Source organism: Salmo salar, chromosome 01, assembly GCF_965601325.2.
Source record: "Salmo salar chromosome 01, fSalSal1, whole genome shotgun sequence".
Lineage (NCBI taxonomy): Eukaryota > Metazoa > Chordata > Actinopteri > Salmoniformes > Salmonidae > Salmo > Salmo salar.
Window position 1 is genome coordinate 103,456,357 of NC_138291.1, and position 26,757 is coordinate 103,483,113.

The following is a 26,757-nucleotide window of genomic DNA, read 5'->3' on the forward strand; positions in this document are numbered from 1 at the left end:
ATAATTAAGTCTATGATTTGATAGAGCAGTCTGACTGAGCGGTGGTAGGCAGCAGCAGGCTCGTAAGCATTCATTCAAACAGCACTTTACAGCCTTTGCCAGCAGTTCTTCGCAATGCTTGAAGCACAGCGCTGTTTATGACTTCAAGCCTATCAACTCCCGAGATTAGGCTGGCAATACTAAAGTGCCTATAAGAACATCCAATAGTCAAATGTCAATGAAATACAAATGGTATAGAGAGAAATAGTACTATAATAACTTCAACCTAAAACTTCATAACTGGGAATATTGAAGACTCATGTTAAAAGGAACCACCAGCTTTCATATGTTCTCAGCAAGGAACTTAAACGTTAGCTTTCTTACATGGCACATATTGCACATTTACTTTCTTCTCCAACACTTTTTGAATTATTTAAACCAAATTGAAGATGTTTCATTATTTTTTTTTTTTACTAAAATTGATTTTATTTTTGTGTTCTATGAAGTTAAAATAAGTTCATTCTGTATTGTTGTAATTATTATTATTATTATTATTATTATTATTATTATTATTATTATTATTATTATATATAAAAAAATAAAATCCGCCGATTTAAATCGGTAGCGGCTTTTTTTGGTCCTCTAATAATCGGAGGTGAAAAATCATAATCGGTCACCTCTAGTTTGTGCCCATACGCGACGTTGTTGCCGGTGATGTCTTGTGAGGACCTGCCTTACAACAGGCCTACAAGCACTCAGTCCAGCCTTTCTCAGCCTATTGCGGACAGTCTGAGCACTGATGGCGGGATTGTGCGTTCCTGGTGTAACTCAGGCAGTTGTTGCCATCCTGTACCTGTCCCGCAGGTGTGATGTTCGGATGTTACACGTGGTCTGCCACTGTGAGGACGATCAGCTGTCCATTCTGTCTCCCTGTAGCGCTGCCTTAGGCGTCTCACAGTACGGACATTGCAATTTATTGCCCTGGCAACATCTGCAGTCCTCATGCCTCCTTGCAGCATGCCTAAGCCACATTCACGCAGATGAGCAGGGACCCTGGGCATCTTTCTTTTTGTGTTTTTCAGAGTCAGTAGAAAGGCCTCTTTAGTGTCCTAAGTTTTCATAACTGTGACCTTAATTGCCTACCTGTTAGTAAGCTGTTAGTGTCTTAATGACCGTTCCACAGGTGCATGTTCATTAATCATTTTTACAAATGATCTTTGAAAGACGGTCCTGCAAAAGGGACATTTCTTTTTTTGCTGAGTTTATGTATATACTATATTGTATATACTATATATACACACACTTCACCATCTATTGCACCTTAGCTGCGCTCACAGCTCATCCATATATTTTATACTTATATACTCTCATCCCATTCCTTTTGTGGGGCGGAATGTAGCCTAGTGGTTAGAGCGTTGTGCCAGTAACCAAAAGGTTGCATGATCGAATCCCTGAGCTGACAAGGTAAAAATCTGTCCTTCTGCCCCTGAACAAGGCAGTTAACCCACTGTTCCCCGGTAGGCCATCATTGTAAATAAGAATTTGTTTTTAACTGACTTGCCTAGTAAAATAAAGGTGCATTTTTTATTTTTTAAATGTACTAGATGGTGTGTATTAGGTTTTCTTGTGGAATTGTTAGATACTACCTGTTCGATACTGCTGCACTGTCGGATCTAGAAGCATAAGCATTTCACTGCACTCTCAATGACATCTGCTAATCATGTGTATGTGACCAATAAAATTCGATTTTGAGTAAGACCAAGGATCTGATTGTGGACTACAGGAAACAGGGAGGCGAGCACGCCCCCATCCATATCGACGGGGCCGCAGTGGAGCAGGTCGAGAGCTTCAAGTTCCTCGGTGTCCAAATCACTAAAGGCTTAAAATGTTGTGGTTGAAAAAGTTCGGCATGGGCCCTCAAATCCTCAAAAAGTTCTACAGCTGTACCATTGAGAGCTTTTTGACTGGCTGCATCACTGCTTGGTATGGCAATAGCACCGCTCTCGATCGTATGGTGCTACAGAGGGTGGTGCAGACAGCCCAGTACATCAATGGAGCTGAGCTCCCTGCCATCCAGAACATCTATATCAGGCGGTGTGAAAGGAAGGCCCAGAAAATCATGCTCCAACCACCCAAGCCATAGACTAGGGGGGTAGAGAGAGTAGCCATACAGACACAAGCTAGTTAGACAAACTTTTAGATGCCATAGGTTATCATCCCATCTGGTACTGCTCGTCTTGACTGCATCAAATCACTAAAGAAGCTAGCGAACAGGGCTTTTTCTGGTTCACAAAAGGGCTAAGGTGGTGGGCGTAGAAGGGGCTGTGGCAATGGGTGTTGTTGGCGTGGCTGAATTTTAGAGCAAACTCTACAGGACCCTATCTTGGCGGTTTAAGTACATTTTCTGCAATTCTACACATTTCTCCATGATATATTTTTGCACTTTCAAAGAAAATGTTCTGCAATTCTAAAAATGTTGTGTGTTCTTTTGCTCAAACATAAAATCAATACTGCTAAATTTGTTTTTGGAATTCAAAATGATCCATGACAGTCCTGCTTTTATTTTTGTGATTGAGAATAAACAAATAATATATAATTGAAAAATATAGGTCCATCAGCTTTCTACATACTTTGTAGCTGCTTGTTTTAGTGGTTTAAGTTTACACTGAAAACATTTTTCCATCCCAAAGTTTTTATTTTTTTTTGGACATGGGCGAACCAAAGGGGATTTCTCTTTTTTTTTTTTTTTTATATATATATATATATATATATATATATATATATATATATATATATATATATATATATATATATATATATATATATATATATATATATATATATATATATATATATATAATTATTATATTTTTTTTTTAACGCTCGGTCGGCCAGCCCAAGGATTTCCAAAATCCCTAACTATGTTAGCCAGCTATGTTAATTGGAGCCATTTTGCTGCACTTACTGTCCTAGTGTACAACAACTCCATGCCGATTAAACAACAGCCTACGTACTCCTCATTTAACTAACTTAATTCCATAATTTTTATTCCATTTTGCATTGTTTAGAGATCTCCCATGTTGCTTGCTACACATTCAGCTAGTGGCCAGTCTGCAAAAAGTGCTTTAATTTGAGATACCTCTTCCGGAGGTATAACAAAGCACAGCCATGTTGTTTTTCCCATATCTTTAAGGTCTCCTATATATGAAATGGATGGTTGTATAAAAATATTTTACTGCAAAAGTGGTTAAATTGATAGACGTGACACACACCCTTAAACAGTGCAAAATAATACTTGGCTGGAGGAGGGGTGGTGGAATAAACTCCTGTAACCCCATATTGCAAGCTCTGATATTGTAAAAATGACATATCCTAATGCTTTTTGTTTGTGTATCTTAAAGCATTTTGTAAATATAGACCTGTAAACGCAGATACAATAGTGAGAAACAAACTTGCCCCCACTGTGGTATAACTTGTGCTCTTAAGTCACCTCCTTATCATTTAGAAGTGAGCTTTGATTCATTGCTAGTCCAATAAGTCTGCCTGAATCCAACATGACCTACTGCCTCACTGCATTTGGAGTTGCCAAATTACTTTCTGTCCTGGAGTTGCTGTAGACATTTATGACAAACAAGAGGCCCCTTAGAATAATACAACTTGCTGTATGTGATCGTTTATGGTAGATGGGGATTGACTGTGACATAGTGGTCTTTGTGTACCATGCTTGATCAGATCCACCTCCTCTGCAACACTTTCACTGTTCATCAAAGCCCAGGGGTAATCTTCAAGTGTGTGGAGTAGAGGTCGACCGATTAATTAGGGCCGATTTCAAGTTTTCATAACAATCGTTAATCGGTATTTTTGGCCACCGATTTGCCAAATTGTATTTTAAAAAAAAATGTTTTTACACCTTTATTTAACTAGGCAAGTCAGATTAAGAATGCATTCTTATTTTCAATGACGGCCTAGGAACGGGGGTTAACTGCCTTGTTCATGGGGGTTTCGGGGATTCGTTTTTGCAACCTTCTGGTTACTAGGCCAACGCTCTAACCACCTGCCTTACATTGCACTCCACGAGGAGCCTGGATGGCAGGCTGACTACCTGTTACGCGAGGGCAGCAAGAAGCCAAGATAAGTTGCTTGCTAGCATTAAACTTATCTTATAAAAACCGATCAATCTTAACATAATCACTAGTTAACTACACATGGTTGATGATATTACTAGTTTCTCTAACGTTAATTTGTTAATTTCTCATTGAATCACAGCCTACTTCGACAAACGGGTGTTGATTTAACAAGCGCATTTGCGAAAAAAAAGCACTGTCATTGCACCAATGTACCTAACCATAAACATCAATGCCTTTCTTTAACCTGTCTGGGCTAGGGGGCAGTATTTTCACGGCCGGATGAAAAACGTACCCACTTTAAACAGGTTACTACTCTGGCCCAGAAACTAGAATATGCATATTATTAGAAGATTTGGATAGAAAACACTGAAGTTTCTAAAACTGTTTGGTGTCTATGTATAACAGAACTCATATGGCAGGCAAAAACCTGAGAAAAAGTCAACCAGGAAGTGGAGGATCTGAGAATTGTAGTTCTTTCTAGTCCCTTTCGAAACTACACTATCCGTGGGGTTACGTTGCACTTCCTAAGGCTTCCATTGGCTGTCTAAAGCCTTCAGAAAGTGGTTTGAGCATTCTGTCACTGGGCAGATAATAGGAGCTCAGTTTCTGAGTGGACTGCCTGGCAACAAAGGGATTGGATATGCACGTTCACGCGACCACGCTGTTCCTTCTTTTTCTCCTTGAATGAATACGCTATTGTCCGGTTGGAATATTATCGCAATTTTACGTTAACAATGCCATAAAGATTGATTTTAAACAGCGTTTGACATGCTTCTAAGTACGGTAATGGAACATTTTGACTTTGTCTCTGGTTCTGCGCTCGCGCGTTATGCCTTTGGATAAGTGATCTGAACGCACGAACAAAAACTGAGATATTTGGACATAAATATGGATTATTTCGAGAAGAAAAAAAAAACATTTCTTGTGGAAGTAGCAGTCCTGGGAGTGCATTCTGACGAAGATCAGCAAAGGTAAGAGAATATTTCTAATACTAATTCTGAGTTTAGGTTGTCCCGAACTTGGCGGGTGTCTGTATAGCTCACCGTGATGGCTGAGCTATGTACTCAGAATATTGAAAAATGTGCTTTCTCCGTAAAGCCATTTTAAAATCTGACACAGCGGTTGCATCCAGGAGTAGTCTATCTATAATTCTTTAAATAATTATGTATTTTGTCAACGTTGATGAGTATTTTTGTAAATTGATGTGCACATTCACCGGACGTTCTGGTGGGAAAACTTTTTCTGAACATCACGTGCAAATGTAAAATGCTTTTTTGGATATAAATATGAACTTTATCGAACAAAACATACATGTATTGTGTAACATAATGTCCTAGGAGTGTCATCTGATGAAGATCGTTAGTGCTTCATTTAGCTGTGTTTTGGGTTTTATTGACACGTCCTTGCTTTGACAAAAAATAAATCACACAGCCATTTTCCATGTACTCTCCTAACATAATATAATGGTTTGCTTTCGCTGTAAAGCCTTTTTGAAATCGGACAATGTGGTTACATCAAGGAGAAGTGTATCTTTAAAATGGTGTAAAACAGTTGTATGTTTGAGAAAGTTGAATTATGAAAGTTGTTTTTGAATTTGCCGCCCTGAAATTTCACTGGCTGTGTCCCGCAGGTCTAGCCCATAGAAGTTAAAACCAATACACAAGTATATATTTTTAAACCTGCATATTTAGTTAATATTGCCTGCTAACATGAAATTGTGTCACTTATCTTGCGTTCATTGCACACAGTCAGGGTATATGCAACAGTTTGGGCTGCCTGGCTCGTTGCGAACTAATTTGCCAGAATTTTACGTAATTATGACATAACATTGAAGGTTGTGCAATGTAACAGGAATATTTAGACTTAGGGATGCCACCCGTTAGATAAAATACGGAACGGTTCCGTATTTCACTGAAAAAAATAAATAAATACGTTTTGTTTTCGAGATGATAGTTTCCGGATTCGACCATATTAATGAGCTTAGGCTCGTATTTCTGTGTGTTATTATGTTATAATTAAGTCTATGATTTAATATTTGATAGAGCAGTGGTAGGCAGCAGCAGGCTCGTAAGCATTCATTCAAACCGCACTTTCGTGCGTTTTGCCAGCAGCTCTTTGCTGTGCTTCAAGCTGTTTATGACTTCAAGCCGGGTGGGTATAATTTGTGGAACGTTCCAACAGGAATCTATTCCAAAAACTTCGTAAATAACAAGGTTGCCAAAAAAACAACGCATACAAAGTTGTATGGCGGCAGAATAAGATACCGGGTAGGGAGTGGTCTATTTCATTGCGTTTTTCACTCATCACGTTTATTCCGAAAAATGTCTGTCCTCACTCTGGTTGCCTATGGACAAACATTAAGAATAAGCTACGTGGTGAGTTGATGCCTATTCGGCAGCTAGGTTTGTATGTGTTGCTACTTTGTATGCGTTGTTGGTTGGCAACCTTTTACTTTACGTTTTTTGGAACAGATTCCTGTTGGAACGTTCCACAAATTATACCCACCCCTTCAAGCCTATCAACTCCCAAGATTAGACTGGTGTAACCGATGTGAAATGGCTAGCTAGTTAGCGGGTGCGCGCTAATAGCGTTTCAAACGTCACTCGCTCTGAGACTTGGAGTAGTTGTTCCCCTTCCTCTACATGGGTAACGCTGCTTCGAGGGTGGCTGTTGTCGATGTGTTCCTGGTTCGAGCCCAGGTAGGAGCGAGGAGAGGGACGGAAGCTATACTGTTACACTGGCAATACTAAAGTGCCTATAAGAACATCCAATAGTCAAAGGTATATGAAATACAAATTGTATAGAGAGAAATAGTCCTATAATAACTACAACCTAAAACTTCTTACCTGGGAATATTGAAGACTCATGTTAAAAGGAACCACCAGCTTTCATATGTTCCCATGTTCTGAGCAAGGCACTTAGACGTTAGCTTTCTTACATGGCACATATTGCACTTTTACTTTCTTCTCCAACACTTTGTTTTGCATGATTTTAACCAAATTGAACACGTTTCATTATTTATTTGAGGCTAAATTGATTTTGATGTATTATATTAAGTTAAAATAAGTGTTCATTCAGTATTGTTGTAATTGTCATTACAAATAAATAAATATACAAAAAAAAATATTATAATAATAATACCGATTAATCGGTATCGGCTTTTTTTTGGTCCTCCAATAAAATCGGTATCGGCGTTGAAAAATCATAATCGGTCGACCTCTAGTGTGGAGCTCTGCCATGTCCCTCACAACCAAAACTTCTTAGTGTAACTAGGTCATAGGCTATGATGACTAACTAACCTGAGGTCACACGCACAAGTTCTGTCACGCCCCATATCTCCTGCTGGGCGTGCGTGTGCCCCCCCCCCCAATACCAACCACTCACAGTTAATATCGGCAAAATTATCCTACAGGACTTCCAAAAGGAATATGAAGAATTAGGACTTTTTCCTTTGCCATTCAACATAAAAAAAAAAAAAATCCACTCACAGGCCAATTAGGTGACAGCTTTCACAGACTCTCCACAATCAGACAACCAACCATTCCACTACTGGAGTATCCCCAGTAGAGCTGACCCCATTTATGGTCGATTGTTTGGTCAATATGCTGTTGGTTGACAGAGATCTCTTTAGTCGAGCTGTCGCAAATTGATTTTCATGGGGTATGAGACACCCGTCTGATAAACGCCTGTTTCCGTGGACTAACCCATTTCAGAGGCCGCGGAAATGGCGCTGTTTGCAGTAGTGCACTTGATTCAGCTGCCCTGTGCACCTGGTAGTCAAACTGTTCCATCCAGCCATCTCATGTGTCAGAAGTTATAAACTCCGCCTACCCGGCAGGTCCAGAGAGTAAATCAAGTGCACCTATAGGCCTACCGCTGGCCAGAGCTTGTGTCAGCAGCTTTCACAGCTTGATAGGTTACTGAAGGAGATTTCTAAACAATGACGAGAGAGCGACTGTCAACAAATAGAGGAAAGGGCTGCTGTTTTCATGGGTGAGTTCATGTTTAAGATTTTATTCAGAATGGTTCAGCAAATTTACAAACCATATAACACCCTCTCCAGCCCAGGCTATCCCCTCACGCTACAAAGTGAATCAATAGGCTTGTGTGTTATTATTGGTGGCTTTTGTCTTTAATATCAAGGAATACTGTGTTCTCTGGTCATAGGAGTAACATGAATTGGTGAATGAGGCAGAAATAATGAAGTGCGACTCGAGTTCCGCCATTAGCTGGAAGATTGTGTCCCCGTCATTCTCAGAGGGAGAAAGAGCGCATGAATGCTGAGGCAGCCTCTTCCCTCCCTCCAGACTGACCATCAGATGCAGATCTTATGGAAAAATACACAAATCGATTAGTTGAAAGAACAGACTACTCTCAGTCATCAGATATTGTTGTTGTTGTTGGGGCCAGCCCTAATCCCCAGCATCATTCAGGCTGGGATAATGTTCCAGTTAGTCAATGGGTCTCTTTGGTATGCAAGTTGCATCTGCTGACTGCTTATACCGAACTGTAGAAATGGAAACTGATCACTCTATAGCCCCAATTCCACTCCAGTCACTTTTTTTTTATTAAATGTTTTTATTTCACCTTTAATCAGGTAGGCTAGTTGAGAACAAGTTCTCATTTGCAACTGCGACCTGGCCAAGATAAAGCAAAGCAGTTCGACACATACAACAACACTGAGTTACACATTGAATAAAACAAACATACAATAATACAGTAGGAAAATCTATATACAGCATGTGCAAATGAGGTAGGATAAGAGAGGTAAGGCAATAAATAGGCCATGGTGGCAAAGTTATTACAATATAGAAATGAAACACTGGAATGGTAGGATGTGCAGAGGATGAATGTGCAAGTAGAGATACTGGGGTGCAAAGGAGCAAGATAAATAAATAAATACAGTATGGGGATGAGGTAGATTGGATGGGCTATTTACAGATGAGCTATGTACAGGTGCAGTGATCTGTGAGCTGCTCTGACAGCTGGTGCTGAAAGCTTGTGAGTCATACAGGGAGGATTCTGCCTTTGTCACTGCAGCTTGCCCAGAATGACCAGTTAGCTGTGCAAGCTGGCCAGGCCCCAGAACCACCGGCTGCTGGCCAGGCCCCAGAACTACCACCACCGGCTTCTTCGTATCCGTCGGAGGACACACCCATGTCCTGGTCACCTCAAACACTTTGAATCAACCTTGCACTTCATTTTAGTGGGGAAAAGAAGGCTGCACATATACACTACTAGAGTAGCTGACTGTTATATTACGGTTTAAATCCTGTAACTTGGTTATGCTACTGTGTGCTTGTGATGTGAAAGGCTGGTTGTTATACAGTGCATTCGGTAAGTATTCAGACCGCTTGACTTTTTCCAAATGTTGTTACGTTACAGCCTTATCCAAAATTGATTTGTTTTTCCCCCCCTCAATCTACACACAATACCTCATAATGACAAAGCAAAAACAGCTTTTTAGAAATTTTGCAAATGTATTAAACATAAAAAAATGAAATATCACATTAAGGTAAGTATTCAGACCCTTTACTGAGTACTTTGTTGAAGCACCTTTGGCTGCGATTACAGCCTCAAGTCTTCTTGGGTATGACACTACAAGCTTGGCACACCTGCATTTGGGGAAAGAAGTAGAGGTCGACCGATTATGATTTTTCAATCCCGATACCGATTATTGGAGGACCCAAAAAAAAGCCTATACTGATTTTTTTTTAAATAAATGTAAAAAAATAAAAATGTATGTAATAATGACAATTACAACAATACTGAATGAACAATGAACACTTATTTTAACTTGATATAATACATAAATAAAATCTATTTAGTCTCAAGTAAATAATGAAACATGCCCAATTTGGTTAAAAAAATAAAAATATGAAGAAAAAAAAAGTGTTGGAGAAGAAAGTAAAAGTGCCATGTAAAAAAGCTAACTTTAAAGTTCCTTGCTCAGAACATATGAAAGCTGGTGGTTCAATATTCCCAGTTAAGAAGTTTTAGGTTGTAGTTGGATGTTCTTATTGGAACTTTAGTATTATAGGCACTTTAGAATTGCCAGCCAAATCTCAGGAGTTGATAGGCTTGAAGTTATAACATCGCTGTGCCTCAAGCACTGCTAAGAGCTGCTGGAAAACGCAGTAAAGTGCTGTTTGAATGAATGCTTACGAGCCCGCTTCTGCCTACCACCGCTCAGTCAGACTGCTCTATCAAATAATAGACTTAATTATAATAAACACAGAAATACAAGCCTTAGGTCATTAATATGGTCAAATCCAGAAACTCTTTTCAAAAACAAAACGTTTATTCTTTCAGAGAAATACGGAACCATTCCGTACTTTATTGAACGGGTGGCAACCCTAAGTCTAAATATTGCTGTTACATTGCACAACCTTCAATTATATGTCATGATTATGTAAAATTCTGGCAAATTAATTACAGTCTATGTTAGGGGGGAAAAAAATGGTCTTCACACAGTTTGCAACGAGCCAGGTGATCCAAACTGCTGCATATACCCTGACTCTGCTTGCACTGAACACAAGAGAAGTGACACAATTTCCCTAGTTAAAATAAATTCATGTTATCAGACAATATTAACTAAATATGCAGGTTTAAAAATATATACTTGTGTATTGATTTTAAGAAGGCATTGATGTTTATGGTTAGATACACATTGGTGCAACGATTGTGCTTTATTCACGAATGTGCTTTTGTTCACGAATGTGCTTTTGTTAAAACCTCTTACATCTAGATGTTCCGCTAGCGGAACGCCTCGCCAATATCCAATGAGAGCGTGGTGCGAATTACAAACACCTAAAAAATCCCAAAACTTCAATTTTTCAAACATTTGACTATTTTACACCATTTTAAAAGACAAGACTCTCCTTTATCTAACCACATTGTCCGATTTCAAAAAGGCTATACAACGAAAGCAAAACATTAGATTATGTCAGGAGAGTACCCAGCCAGAAATAATCACACACCCATTTTTCAAGCTAGCATATAATGTCACAAAAACCAAAACCACAGCTAAATGCAGCACTAACCTTTGATGATCTTCATCAGATGACACTCCTAGGACATTATGTTATACAATACATGCATGTTTTGTTCAATCAAGTTCATATTTATATCAAAAACCAGCTTTTTACATTAGCATGTGACGTTCAGAACTAGCATACCCACCGAAAACTTCCGGTGAATTTACTAAATTACTCACGATAAACGTTCACAAAAAACATACATTATTTTAAGAATTATAGATACAGAACTCCTTTATGCAATCGCAGCGTCCGATTTTAAAATAGCTTTTCGGTGAAAGCACATTTTGCAATATTCTGAGTAGATAGCCCGGCCATCATGGCTAGCTATTTTGACACCCACCAAGTTTGGCACTCACCAAACTCAGATTTACTATAAGAAAAATTGGATTACCTTTGCTGTTCTTCGTCAGAATGCACTCCCAGGACTTCTACTTTACACCCAATGTTGTTTTGGTTCCAAATAATCCATAGTTATATCCAAATAGCTGCGTTTTGTTCTTGCGTTCAAGACACTATCCGAAGGGTGATGCGCCGGCGCGTATCGTGACAATTTTTTCAAAATATTCCATTACCGTACTTCGAAGCATGTCAAACGCTGTTTAAAAATCAATTTTTATGCGATTTTTCTCGTAAAATAGCGATAATATTCCGACCGGGAGACCTTGTTTTCGTTCAAACACTGAAAATAGAAAATGGAGTCTTCACATGCACGCGCGCGCCAGTGTCATTGTTCTCAGAACGACCACTTTCCAAAACCCCTACTGTTTTTCGCCCAGGGACTGCAGAGTCATCATTCCCCGTTCTGCCGCCTTCTGAGAGCCTATGGGAGCCTTAGAAAATGTCACGTTACAGCAGAGATCCTCTATTTTCGATAAAGAGGCTATAGAAGGACAAGAAATGGTCAGACAGGGCACTTCCCATATAGAATCCTCTCAGGTTTTGGCCTGCCATATGAGTTCTGTTATACTCACAGACACCATTCAAACCGTTTTAGAAACTTTAGGGTGTTTTCTATCCAAATCAAATAATTATATGCATATTCTAGTTTCTGGGCAGGAGTAATAACCAGATTAAATCGGGTACGTTTTTTATCCGGCCGTGAAAATACTGCCCCCATCCTAAACAGGTTAAATCATCCCCCGTTTGGCGAAGTTGAAGTAGGCTGTGATTCGATGATAAATTAACAGGCACCGCATTGATTATATGCAACGCAGGACAAGCTAGTTAAACTAGTATTATCGTCAACCATGTGTAGTTAACTAGTGATTATGTGAAGGTTGTTTTTTTAAGATAAGTTTAATGCTAGCTAGCAACTTACCTTGGCTCCTTGCAGCCACAAGGTCCTTTTGATGCTGCACTCGCGTAACAGCCTGCCACGCAGTCTCCTCGTGGATTGCAATGTAATCGGCCATAATCAGCATCCAAAAATGCAAATTGTTCTGAAAACTTGAAATCGGCCCTAATTAAAATCAGCCATGTCGATTAAATTGGTCAACCTCTAGTAGGCATGTTGTGTAAATCAAATGATACAAACCTAAAAAAAAATGTCTTTTTAATTCCAGGTTGTAAGGCAACAAAATAGGAGAAATGCCAAGGAATACTTTAGCAAGCCACTGTAGGCCCGTTTAAATTTTGTATGGCCTGCCTTTCCAAATAAAATAGAATAGGTTTTGCTCATATAATTTTTAAAAAGTTGCTAGGTGTAGGCAAGGCCATTAACCTGTTGGGGGTAGGGGGCAGTATTGACACGGCCGGATAAAAAAAACATACCCGATTTAATCTGGTTACTACTCCTGCCCAGTAACTAGAATATGCATATAATTATTGGCTTTGGATAGAAAACACCCTAAAGTTTCTAAAACTGTTTGAATGGTGTCTGAGTATAACAGAACTCATATGGCAGGCAAAAACCTGAGAGGATTCTATATGGGAAGTGGCCTGTCTGACAAGTTGTTGTTCATCTGGGCTCTTTTTATTGAAGACTGAGGATCTTTGCTCTAACGTGACACTTCCTACGGCTCCCATAGGCTCTCAGAGCCCGGGAAAAAGCTGAACGATATCGAGGCAGCCTCTGGCTGAAACACACTATCGCTTTTGGCAAGTGGCCGATCAGAGTACTATGGGCTTAGGCGCGTGCCCGAGTCGACCCCATAATTTATTTTCTTTCGTCTGTTTACCTAAATGCAGATTCCCGGTCGGAATATTATCGCTTTTTTACGAGAAAAATGGCATAAAAATGGATTTTAAACAGCGGTTGACATGCTTCGAAGTACGGTAATGGAATATTTAGACATTTTTTGTCACGAAATGCGCCATGCTCGTAACCCTTATTTACCCTTTCGGATAGTGTCTTGAACGCACGAACAAAACGCCGCTGTTTGGATATAAGTATGGATTATTTGGGACCAAACCAACATTTGTTATTGAAGTAGAAGTCCTGGGAGTGCATTCTGACGAAGAACAGCAAAGGTAATAAAATGTTTCTTATAGTAAATCTGACTTTGGTGAGTGCTAAACTTGCTGGGTGTCTAAATAGCTAGCCCTGTGATGCCGGGCTATCTACTGAGAATATTGCAAAATGTGCTTTCACCGAAAAGCTATTTTAAAATCGGACATATCGAGTGCATAGAGGAGTTCTGTATCTCTAATTCTTAAAATAATTGTTATGCTTTTTGTAAACGTTTATCGTGAGTAATTTAGTAAATTCACCGGAAGTTTGCTAGTTCTGAACGTCACATGCTAATGTAAAAAGCTGGTTTTTGATATAAATATGAACTTGATTGAACAAAACATGCATGTATTGTATAACATAATGTCCTAGGTGTGTCATCTGATGAAGATCAAAGGTTAGTGCTGCATTTAGCTGTCTTCTGGGTTTTTGTGACATTATATGCTAGCTTGAAAAATGGGTGTTTGATTATTTCTGGCTGGGTACTCTGCTGACATAATCTAATGTTTTGCTTTCGTTGTAAAGCCTTTTTGAAATCGGACTGTGTGGTTAGATTAACGAGAGTCTTGTCTTTAAAATGGTGTAAAATAGTCATATGTTTGAGAGCAGCACACTTGGATTATGTCCCAAATGGCACATCATTCCCTAAAAAGTGCACTACTTATGGGCCCTGGTCAAAAGTAGTGCCTTACATAGGGAATAGGGTGCCATTTGGAACACTCCCTTGCTCACAATGCCTATTGCCTTAAAAAACAAATTGAATGATTGTTCAGCTAGGAGGGGGCCGGAGGGGGGGATTGGCTGGATTATTTTTGCAGGAGCAACAAGCTCTCAGCAAAAATGTGTCATTCTTGTACAATTGACAAGGAGGATTTTTATTTTTAGGGAGGAGCATTTCTGAGTCACTTTTACAAGAAAGCATGTGCCTGTTGCCCACTTTTCACTGTAGTGAGGAAGAATGACAGAAAAGCTCCATCGGATGCAGAAGCTTACTATGGTTCACACAACCACACGTGAACGTGATGATGCCACACTCCACTCTGGAAAGATTTTAGGTTGCAAAAAAACTCAGTAATGGATCTTATCTGAAACCACTATGTCAGAACATAGGCTACAGCTTTGGAATTACTGAAAGGTGCAATTGAGTTTCTTTTTAATTCTATGCAAGTGTTATGCAATTACCATTCTTGTGTTGAATGTATCGGTGTCTCTAGCTCCTCAACAACATTCTCTGTAACACCAGTAAGATGACAGCGGAATATCTGCCACTAAACCAGAAGAAAATTAGAAGAACAGAACAGGCCAAACCGGACCCCAGCCTGTTCAGAAAACAGTGTGAATGTGTGACTGACGCCCAACCCCTCTCTTACTACTCTGTTTATCTTATATGCATAGTCACTAACTATACGTTCATATTACCTCCATTGGCCCGACCAACCAGTGCTCCCGCACATTGGCTAACCGGGCTATCGGCATTGTGTCCCACCACCCGCCAACCCCTCTTTTACACTACTGCTACTCTCGGTTCATCATATATGCATAGTCACTTTAACCAGATCTACATGTACATACTACCTCAAAATCAGCCTGACTAACCGGTGTCTGTATGTAGCCTCGCTACTTTTATAGCCTCGCTACTGTTATTTTATTTCTTTACTTACCCACACACCTTTTTTCGCACTATTGGTTAGAGCCTGTAAGTAAGCATTTCACTGTAAGGTCTACACCTGTTGTATTTGGCGCACATGACAAATAAACTTTGATTTGATATAGCAACATTGGACTAGGGCTGGGCGGTATACCGTAATTTACTATATAGACCGGTATTGATGCGGGGACCGGTTTGGGTTTTTAACTTTACCTTCTATAACTTTATTTGAATGTTTGGTTTGTTAAATGTGATACGCCGTGTGTAACGCCCATTTGTATAGTTGATTCCGCTACTTGAGTCACTCTCCCACTCCACTCAAGGAGAGCATGTTGTTGTTGCTCGACCACGAGACGCTTGCGTTCAGCCTGCATGGTCAATGCAGCACATGCAACAATGTTGTTTCCACTTTGATCTTAATATAAGTCCACAAGCGTTCTATAATTACAATATTAGTTTGTGTTTCTTACATCTGCAAACAGCTAGTTTGTATTTTCTTAGCAAGTTAACCTGTTGGGTCTAGGGGGCAGCATTTGCACGTCTGGATAAAAAAAATGTACCCGATTTAATCTGGTTACTAATCCTACCCAGTAACTAGAATATGCATATACTTATTATATATGGATAGAAAACACTCTAAAGTTTCCAAAACTGTTTGAATGGTGTCTGTGAGTATAACAGAACTCATTTGGCAGGCAAAACCCTGAGACATTTTCTGACAGGAAGTGGATACCTGATGTGTTGTATTGACTTTAAAGCTATCCCATTGAAAGACACAGGGGTTTAGGAATATTTTGGCACTTCCTATTGCTTCCACTAGATGTCACCAGCCTTTACAAAGTGTTTTGAGTCTTCTGGAGGGAGATCTGACCGAACAAGAGCCATGGAACGGTGATGTCCCATTAGACACCTGGCGCGCTACTTCATGTTGGGTACCCTCGTTCCAATACGTTATAAAAGGCTATGCATTCGTCCACCTTGAATATTATTCATGTTCTGGTTAAAAAAGGCCCTAATGATTTATGCTATACAACGTTTGACATGTTTGAACGAACGGAAATATATTTTTTCCCCTCGTTCATGACGAGAAGTCCGGCTGGCTTACATCATGTGCTAACGAGACGGAGATTTTTGGACATAAATGATGAGCTTTTTTGAACAAAACTACATTCGTTATGGACCTGTGATACCTGGAAGTGACATCTGATGAAGAGAATCAAAGGTAATGGATTATTTACATAGTATTTTCGATTTTAGATCTCCCCAACATGACGTCTAGTCTGTATCGCAACGCGTATTTTTCTGGGCACAGTGCTCAGATTATTGCAAAGTGTGATTTCCCAGTAAGGTTATTTTTAAATCTGGCAAGTTGATTGCGTTCAAAAGATGTAAATCTATAATTCTTTAAATGACAATATAATATTTTAACAATGTTTTCTAATTTTAATTATTTAATTTCTGACGCTGACTTGACTGCCGGTTATTGGAGGGAAACGATTTCCTCAACATCAATGCCATAGTAAAACGCTGTTTTTGTATATAAATATGAACTTGATAGAACTAAAAATGCATGCATTGTCTAACATAATGTCCTAGGAGTGTCATCTGATGGAGATTGTAAAAGGTTAGTGTATCATTTTAGCTGGTTTTATGGTTTTGGTGACCCTGTCTTTGACTTGACAAAACATTACACACAACTCTTGTAAATGTACTGTCCTAACATACTCTAAATTTATGCTTTCGCCGTAAAACCTTTTTGAAATCGTAAAACGTGGTTAGATTAAGGAGATGTTTATCTTTCAAATGGTGTAACATAGTTGTATTTTTGAAAAATTTGAATTTTGACATTTATTTGGATTCAAATTTGCCGCTCTTGAAATGCACCTGCTGTTGATGGAGTGCACCACAGGTGGCACGCTAGCGTCCCACCTAGCCCCAAGAGGTTAAGCTAAATTGTGTTAGTATTGGTGGCTAATGAAAAGTACTGAGTCAGAGCAAATGTAGCTAGCTAATACAGCCTGATACCAGTGCCTTGGAGGCCTAAATCAACATGTTGTTTGTGCAACAGTATCTTCTAAATCAAAGAGGAATAGGCAAAGCATGAATATGTTGGCTACATGAATAAAGATTTAATGTAGCCAAAGATTATAGGGTTCCCTAGGAAACACTGAACATCACTTTGGTTCCTACCCTGTCACAATAACGCGTCCATGGCATTTTCATTTGTTGTCATGTCCAACACTGTATTCAAAGTGCCCACTATTGTATTCAAAGTGCCCACTATTATATTCTAACTATAGAATTAGAATAAACATTCTATTTCCATGATTCCAAAAGTTCACCCAAGTGTTTTGATCTAAATCGCAATTGCAACATCTGGTTAAAAATAAGGCCTAGTATTTTGCCCATTTCGTGGCAGTGTGGAAATGATCTCAAATTAGTGCAGGAAATGCAGAAACTGATGGAAATGCAAGAAGTTATTTTAGGTTGAAGTTGAATTGAACAGTATAAACCAATCAGAATGGAGAAAGACCCATTGAAATAATTTAGAATATACGTGTTGCCACCCTATGGTCACGCACTACTCATAAAGCAAATGTAGGGCTTTCATTAATCAAAAACCTAAAATACTGTCAAATACCGTCAGAAATGTGAAAAATACCACAGCCCTACATCGGACAGCACCACACACACAAGCACAGCCATGCCCACACAGCCATGCCCACACAGCCATGCCCACACACAGCTTTGATTGCATGAAGAATGCGCTTGAACCCTGATCAAAATAATTTTGCAAAAAAAGGGAAATTCATCATTTTTGGTGCTGCTTGCTGCACAGTACTTACGACAACAATGAAACATGACATTGCATCCCAAGAGACCAGCTGGTGGCATTTAAAACTGAAATCTAGAACTGTAATGCCTGGATTGGAATGCCCTGCCAATGTTTCAGATCCATGGGAGAACAGAGGGTCTAACCCCGAGAATCACGTCTAACCCCGAGAATCACGTCTAACCCCGAGAATCCTCTGATTGCCACATAGAACACAGAAAAGGCAACCACAGCCTTGGCTGACGATATGAGTTGGGATTTTATTAGGATCCCCATTAGCTGTTGCAAAAGCAGCAGCTACTCTTCCTGGGGTCCACACAACACATGGCATAATACACAACAGTGAAAGACAACAGGGACAGGAGAAAAAAAGTGGTGAGAAGCTTGCCCTCCCTGCTAAAGCCAAACAGTACTAGCTAGGGTGCAGTGTTTCCACTGCAGTCATTTAGATTTGGCACTGTGCCACGACAAAAATCATTGCCACAACACCAATTTGAAGATGCTAGAACAGTTCACATTGACTTTCTCTGCAAACGAAAAGAGTAATGACTAGAACAACCAGACAATCCCACAGTAGAATAGTTTATCTAGTTACCTAGTCGGCTTGTTGTGTGTTCTGTGTGAGAGAAATATTCCTCTCAAGGGGCATTCCAGTTACGTGTGCCATAGAGGGGAACATACATTCAATGCACAACAATTCTTCCAATCACAATTTGCCTAGTGCATATCGGAGAGTGGGGCTAAATGTAAGACAATTCTAGGGTTACTTGGGGTAAAACGCCACCCTACCTCAACATCTTTTTGGGGGATGTGACTTAAGTTGTGAGGAGACAGATTATTATAAAAAAAAATTTTGCAAGAGTAGTGGCAAACAGGAAAAGTGTTGGGGGGAAATTGTGACATTGAAGTGGCTTCAGTGAAAACTACAGGCAGGGAGCGTGTTACTCAAAGTTATTGTAACAGGTAGGCCTACATTATATTCACTGTGTTTATGCACATTTTCTGGGACATAAAATTCATCAATAGGATGCTAACTAGTAGAAGGATCACATTTGAGATCTTGCTAATGATTAGCCCAATACGGTAAATGCAGATAGGCAACCCCATGCTTCAGCCTATTTTCAGTTGGGCTACAGGTCATAATGCTTATTGCTAATAGCATACCTGATAATATGGACCATGTATAGGATATATGCATGTTCTAATATGTGAAATCATTTTACCAATATGTTATTGGGCTCATTTCTGGAGGTGGAAATAATATTTTAAACAGCGTCAGCATAATTCTATTTTCAGTCATTTTGGAGTAGAAAGTCCTTTTAAAAACACACCAGAGCTGAGCTTCTCAGTACTTCAACAAAAATTCTACAACCTTTCCAGAGGAAACACTGCTAGGGAGTAATGTAATCAGACAATCATGTAATGATTATGGCCTGAATAACCTTAGGACACTTCCTTCCTGAATCACATGGTGTGGCATGATGCGCACCAGTCTTTTCCAAGCGTGCAAATGCAAATGCAGCAGCTGTTTATTAGAGAGAGACGGAGAGAAAAACAAAAATACTAAGTGGCAGACGTCTTTAACAGTGCTATGATGAGAGCTTTGTAGCCTTGTATCCCTGAAGCAGTGATGGAGCCTGAAGGGCAGTGATGGGCTGTAGGCTGGGAATGCTTGGGTGGGTGGGTCCTGAGTGTTCCATCCACAGAGTTGCATTAACGAGTTCTAGCCAAGGGCTCCTCCTGCTCTGGGCCATGAGATGGCTATCATCTTCTCTACGCAGCACTATCCTGAAATCCATGGAATGCTTGTGGGAGAATGCCTGAATGCTACTGGGCCAGCCAGAATCCCAAAACAGCATTGACAAAAGATTTCCATCCTGTCCTTCCCTGCAATGGTTGGCAGCAGCAATGAATAGTTAGTGAGTAAATTGCATATGCATTTCTAACCATGCTTGCAAATGATGTGGTCTTGCACAGTCAGGGACAGGGTAGCTGCAGATTGTAAGGGGCTAATGGGATGTTCCATTAGCATTAAAGGTTAGGTCATGTTTGGCGTAGCACAGAGAATTTGACATACCTTAACTTGGTGATACTTCCTCAATTCCTGACTTGGAAGACAACCAATTTCTTAAAAAAAAAAAGTACTTAAAAAAAAATGTAGCCTTTATTTATTTAACTAGGCAAGTCAGTTAAGAACAAATTCTTATTTACAATGACAGCCTACCGGGGCAGTGGGTTAACTGCCTTGTTCAGGGGCAGAACAACTGATTTTTATCTTGTCAGCTCAGGGATTAAGATCCAGCAACCTTTCGGTTATTTGTCCAACACTCTAACCACTAGGCTACCTGCCACCCCTCATGCCCATAGGGGGCACAAAAGACACGTGCCCCCTCAGATAAAAAATAATAATAATTCAGATGTTAAATTAATTACTAAACTTCATTTTTTAGCCCAGCGGTATTTTGCGGAGGGGGCACACTGACTGGACCAGGGTAAGACTACCCCCTCATGATGACACGCACCGGTCTCGATCAATAAGAAAATACTTTAAAATGGACAAGATGGCGGTGTACACATTGTTGGGGAAGTATGGACAAGTTAAGGTTGGTCTAAAATTCTCTGTGATACGCCAAACAGTAGCCATCTAATACCATCCATCAGCCAGCTGGAACAGAATAATGGTCTGACTAGGCAATATTTTTAATAGCTAGGGACAGGGGTGACCTTAACTCCAGATGACAGACAGTTGCACAACCATGTGCCTTGTTTGTCTCTGTTCAGCATAGGGGCTGTGTCCCACATGGCAGCCTATATAGTGCACTACTTTTGGCCAGGGCCCGTAGGAAATAGAGTGCCATTTCCTCATTTGGGACACAGCTTTGTTGGAACTTATAACTTTAAGATTGACACCATGACATCATCGCTCAAATATTCAAGCCCAATGCAATCCCAGTTCCAGCCCTATGGGCCCTGGTCAGAAGTAGTGCACTACTTAGAGAACAGGGTGCCATTGGGTTCTGGTAAGAGGTAGTGTAAAGAGGTAGTGTACTAAGGGGAAATAGGGTGCTGTGTGGGACACACCTATGAGTTAGGACACAAATAAAATGAGCAGTACACAAATAAAATGAGCAGTACACAAACTGATTCCTGGGAGAGGGGAACTTCAAGCTCCCCAGTCCCCACTCATATGCTGCATAACTATGCTTAGGTCCCAAATGACACCCTATCCCCTACATAGTGCACAATTTTTTAACTTTACCAGGTCAAAAGTATTACACTAAATAGGGAGTCATTTGGGATGCACACTATAGGCAATGATTTCAACAGCCTGTGGCATCCCGCCAGCTACTTAAACTAATGGTCATGCCATTTTCAGCTTGACAACAAGAGCAATGGAGTTGGAAAGAGTGCAAACAAATGTGGGACTAGGCTAGTCTGACATCACCAGTACAGTGACTCGACATCAAGACAAGTCTGTGTGCTTGCAAAGAAGACTTGGATTGAAAACACAGTCAGCCGGAACGATCAAAGTGATGACACAGACCATAATCAAGAACCACACTTGAAAGCATTGAACACGATTTAGCACATGCTGTTGACTGCTATCTGTTCAATTCAGTAAGCCATGCAGTGTAGGCCAGGCACTGTTGCATGCTTGTAGATAATTATTTAAATAATTGTAAATAATTATTTGTTCTTAACTGACTTGTCTAGTTAAATAAAGGTCCAATAAAAAATGACATTTAAAATGCTTCAAGGGAGGGAGGAGGGGAAGGAGGAGGGGAGAGAGACATAACATTGGATTCCAGAGAATCTGTCACCGGGAGCAAACAAGCGTGATGACGTCGTGTGGGGTCAGAAAGGACGTACATAGAAGGAAAAACATTCAACAGCATGCATTCCACTGGCACGAAAAACAGCTAGAAACAATTGGCAATGAAATATCTGTAGTAGTGTGATGCTGCCGCAATCTAAACTAATACACAATCATTGACAATAAAAATCACATGAAAAAAACTGTTCCGTGAGCATTCATTCCAAAATTGCTTTATAGAATCTAGAAATATATGATTTAGCAGATTCTAGAACCATTATAATTTAACTCGGAGGGCATTTTCCAATGGATTCCAGAGCATACAGAGTGTACATACAGTCCCTGACTAATAACAAATGGCATGTGAAAAGCTTCAAAGATGCTCTAGTAGAAAACACGTGAACATTCTCTCCCCGAACAAAGAGCAGGCATCATTGGATATACTGCAATACTAGTTCCATTCGCTCAAGCTGGGAACCAATATTTTCCCTGATGCTTGCACTGTGTACATGATGAATGATCATAGACAACAGCGTGCAGGAAATTCCTGGCTGGGTAAACAGGTAATAAGGCCCAGGGGGTGTGGTATATGGCCAATGTAACACTGCTAAGGGCTGTTCCCGAGCACGACACAACGCCGAGTGCCTGGACACAGCCGTTAGTCGTGGTATAAAACAAATCAATTCTAAAAGCTTTAACAAGAGCAAGGTATTGTGTTTCATTTTAAAACAGCATCACCGTGCCCGTGTCATACCCGTGGTATATGGTCTGATATACCACGGCTGTCAGCCAATCAACATCCAGGGCTCAAACCACCCAGTATATAATTTAGCATATATTACACATTTGCAATCAATCTAAGCAATCAGTGGGCTATTATATCTAGTAATCCATGTTCCACATTGTAACTTACAACAAACATTTGGATTTTTGTAATTTAGCAGACGCCATTAGCCGTACTTGTTCGTACTGGTCCCCGGTGGGAATCGAACCAACAACCCTGGCGTTGCAAGCCCCATGCTCTACCAACGGAGCCACACGGCACAGCTACGTGCATTTCTTTCTGAGAACAGCTTCCATTTCTAGGAAAACTATATCACACATTTCAAAACATGAGTTGTTTCCCCATCAACTTCCTCCGTCCAAGAAGTCATAGCAAGACAGCATATCAGCCCAGCCACTGAATAGTTACTTGAACCGGTCACCAGCAAAGTTGGCTAACTAGTTGTGACGTACAGCCTAGGTAACTGCCTAGCTAACAGGCTAAAGTTAGCTAGCTAACGTTGGTTAACAAATCAAGAAAATGAGTGCAACATTTCAACTCATGTTTCAAATACAGTTCTATTGAGATGTTGTGCATACATCTAGAAAGTGTTACCACAATCCTGGTGAAAAACGATACCAAACTTTGCAAGGATGAAGTAACTTGCCACTTCGACAAAACTGTGAACAATAAACAACGAAGCGCTAAAGCAACGTTAGCCACATAGCTAGTTGACTAGCCTAGAAAACTAGCTAGCTGCCTTTTGATGTTGCAAATCCAATGTGAAGTGAAAATAGTTACCACTTTCAAAAGGCAAGCATTTCCTCCATCCTCCAGGAATTCCACAACAAATATAAACACTGTGCAAAGTGATATTTCAGAGAACAGATTTATCTCCTAAAAACTTTGCAACTTGAACGCTGCAAAAATGTTGCAACTGTACGCGGCTCACTTTTTGACAGTAGGTGGTTGCCTATAAATGCGCAAGCGCGCCAATTGACCCGCTTGGGTTGTCACGTTCAGCTCACAATGTGGCAGCTAGCTAAACCCCGGCTGTGTAGTTTCTTTATTTTCACGAAATCGCACTGATTATTCGCCTACCTGCTAGGTTCGTTATTATCCGGAGGCTCCATAGTAGGTCGACAAATCCTCGGTTCTAGTGGTGCATGGGACCATCCATGACCATAACAGTTTAAACGCTGTTTGCACGTTTTCTTTTTGCAAGAGCTGGTCGAAAAGGCGTCTTTCTGCGAAGTTTTTTTATCCCCCTGCAGAGTTGCAGCTCCCCGGTTTGGGTGCTGTCGCCATCTTTCCAGCAGTCATTGAGGAGAGCTACGGCCAATGACTGTATATATGGCTACGGCAACCCGCACAGTTCCTCCGTTCAGCAGCCAAGTAATATAGCCAAATGGTGTGACAAGTATGATGTGGTTATAATGCATTATAACACTTGCGATAAGCATGTATCGAATTCTGTCCCCTTACAATGTAATTATAAAGGATCATGCATGCTTATAACGAGCATCAACGCATTATTTGTTGGCTTTCTCGACTAAAGCGTTACCAGGGCCAGACTACCTCATTTTCTATCTTGTTATAAAATCTATTTTATATCACACAAAAGACAATCGTTTCAACTGTCAGAATTACATTGTTTTTTGAGATTACTGGAAAATACTTACTTCCTTAGATACAATTGTAGCTTACAAAAAGGGGCTAATAGGAATGTTCCCTGCTCTCAGTGCTCTCTAAATGCTCATAAGATTCACTCTTTATAAGGAATTGTCTTTATTTATTGCAACTATTTTACATTATTTCATTGCATTCTAGAGATTGTTGGCCTCTCCATCGCCTAAAGCACTAGAGTAATTCTGGTTCTATTTGATAAAATAGATCCATAAGAAGGCACAGTGAAGAAGGCACAGTGATACCGAAGCGTTGGTAAATACCCAATAAATTACTGGGAGTTTATATATGGAGCAACATTTCTTCAACATTTCTTCTTCATACAGTGAACAACAAATGTCCCCTTCAAAAGGATGTGGTCTGTTGGGGGTAGCTAGTCATTTTTGTTGATCACAGAAAGGACTGTATAGTTTATATATGGAGCTCATTCATGTGGACATTTTGTCTGTTTGACAGAAAATTGCATAGTTACATAGAATAACTAGAGTACCCTTACATGGTGTTGTTACATTCGTCTGAAGAAGGAGACCAAGGCGCAGGGTGGCAGGCGAAAATGTTCTCTTTATTTAAATGAACACCGTCAAAACAACAAAATACAAAAACAAACGTAAAGTTCTGCAGGCTTCAAAGCAGCTATACAAAAACAAGATCCCACAAAAACCCAGTGGGAAAAGGCTGCCTAAATATGATCCCCAATCAGAGACAACAAAAGACAGCTGCCTCTGATTGGGAACCATATCAGGCCAACATAGAAATAAAAAAAAACATTGATAAACATAATCTAGACTGCCCACCCAAATCACACCCTGACCTAACCAAATAGAGAAATAAAAAGGCTCTCTACGGTCAGGGCGTGACAGGTGTGTGTGTGTGTGTGTGTGTGTGTGTGTGTGTGTGTGTGTGTGTGTGTGTGTGTGTGTGTGTGTGTGTGTGTGTGTGTGTGTGTGTGTGTGTGTGTGTGTGTGTAAATTTGCTTCAAGCCTACCATCTAGTTCAATAACAGGGGTAGGCTACATTTCCTTCAACCACAGGTAAGTGTCTCAATGATAAACACGTTATCATAAACTTAATCTCTATACATTCTAGTAAATATTTCGGAAATTTGAACATTTATATAAATCAATACACACACAATAATAAACATAAGCAAAGTGGACTTCTGCAGTGACATCAAACCAATCAATAACAGTGTGCACCTCTGGCCAAGGACACCCTTTGACCAAACGGGGGAAAACAGCTGATTGAACCAGGAAGTATACTATGAGTCTGAAATATTAGTTTGTCACAGAAACAGATGCGCTAAAACCTTAGTTTGAAAAATCTTTGGTTGAACAATTAAGTACTTTTAATTAACTTACAATCAATTCCCAATAATTGTTTGTATGTAGGCCTCCTTAACAAGATTTAATGGCATGACAGATTTAAAAAAACAAAACTGGGAAATGTGGGTACTGCCTGAACAAAACTGTATGTGTGTGTGTCTGTGCACTTGGCTACTGTATGTTTGACTGTGTATATTCTATGGTAATGTCTGTCATCGATACAATGGGCGTGTGCATTCAAGCAGATAATCATCATTGGTCACCACCTTTCAAAGTGTGTTGCATTATGGGAATACAAATTGTCCAACTTGTGCCTACATGAACTTTACAACAACCATGTGATCAAAGTTCATGACATTTCAACTGCAGTTGACTTATATTTTCTGCAGTTGCTCCTCACCGGCAGCCATCATCTGCATTGTGGGAGGCACTATTTCTACTATAATAGGCCGTATTTAGACAGGGAGCCCAATTTTTTTTAACCCTTATTTTACCATGTAAATTGACTGAAAACACATTCTCATTTACAGCAATGACCAGGGAAATAGTTACAGGGATGAATGAGCCAATTGTAAACTGGCTATGATTAGGTGGCTATGATGGTATGAAGGCCAGATTGGGAATTTAGCCAGGACACCAGGGTTAACACCCCTAGTCTTATGATAAGTGCCATGGGATCTTTAGTGACCACAGAGAGTCAGGATACCCGTTTATGTCCCATCCGAAAGACAGCGCCCTACACAGGGAAATGTCCCCAATCACTGCCCTGGCGTATTGAGATATTTTATTTATTTTTTGACCAGAGGAAAGGGTGCCTCCTACTGGCCCTCCAACACCACTTTTAGCAGCATCTGGTCTCCCATCCAGGGACTGACCCTGCTTAGCTTCAGAGGCAAGCAGCAGTGGCATGCAGGGTAGTATGCTGCTGGCAATTTTTCCACTATTTGGTCTATTGACCAATCACATTAGATCTTTTCACATCAGATCTTTTTCAGAACTGATCTGATTAGTCAAAAGAGCAATTAAGTGAAAAAGATTCCCTTCAGAATTGGGCTGCCTGTGTTGTGGTCTAACGTTAATTTCCTGCAGTTTCCTG

General features: G+C 40.1%; 1 protein-coding gene across 7 annotated transcripts in view; it reads right to left on the bottom strand.

Annotated features, from left to right (window-relative positions):
- Positions 1–24,007, bottom strand: part of LOC106611248 (mitogen-activated protein kinase kinase kinase 4) — an 84,258-nt gene extending 60,251 nt beyond the window's left edge. For 4 of the 7 annotated variants that reach the window (XM_045687015.1, XM_045687012.1, XM_045687016.1 and 1 more), the window contains exon 1: positions 23,755–24,007. In XM_045687015.1, the coding sequence (XP_045542971.1) occupies positions 23,755–23,786 (32 nt within the window). In that variant the 5' untranslated portion in view covers positions 23,787–24,007. Of the gene's footprint in view, positions 1–23,454; positions 23,622–23,754 lie in introns of those variants that run through there. The other 3 variants (XM_045687024.2, XM_045687021.2, XM_045687019.2) reach the window with 1 other exon arrangement.
- Positions 24,008–26,757: the final 2,750 nt, after the last annotated feature.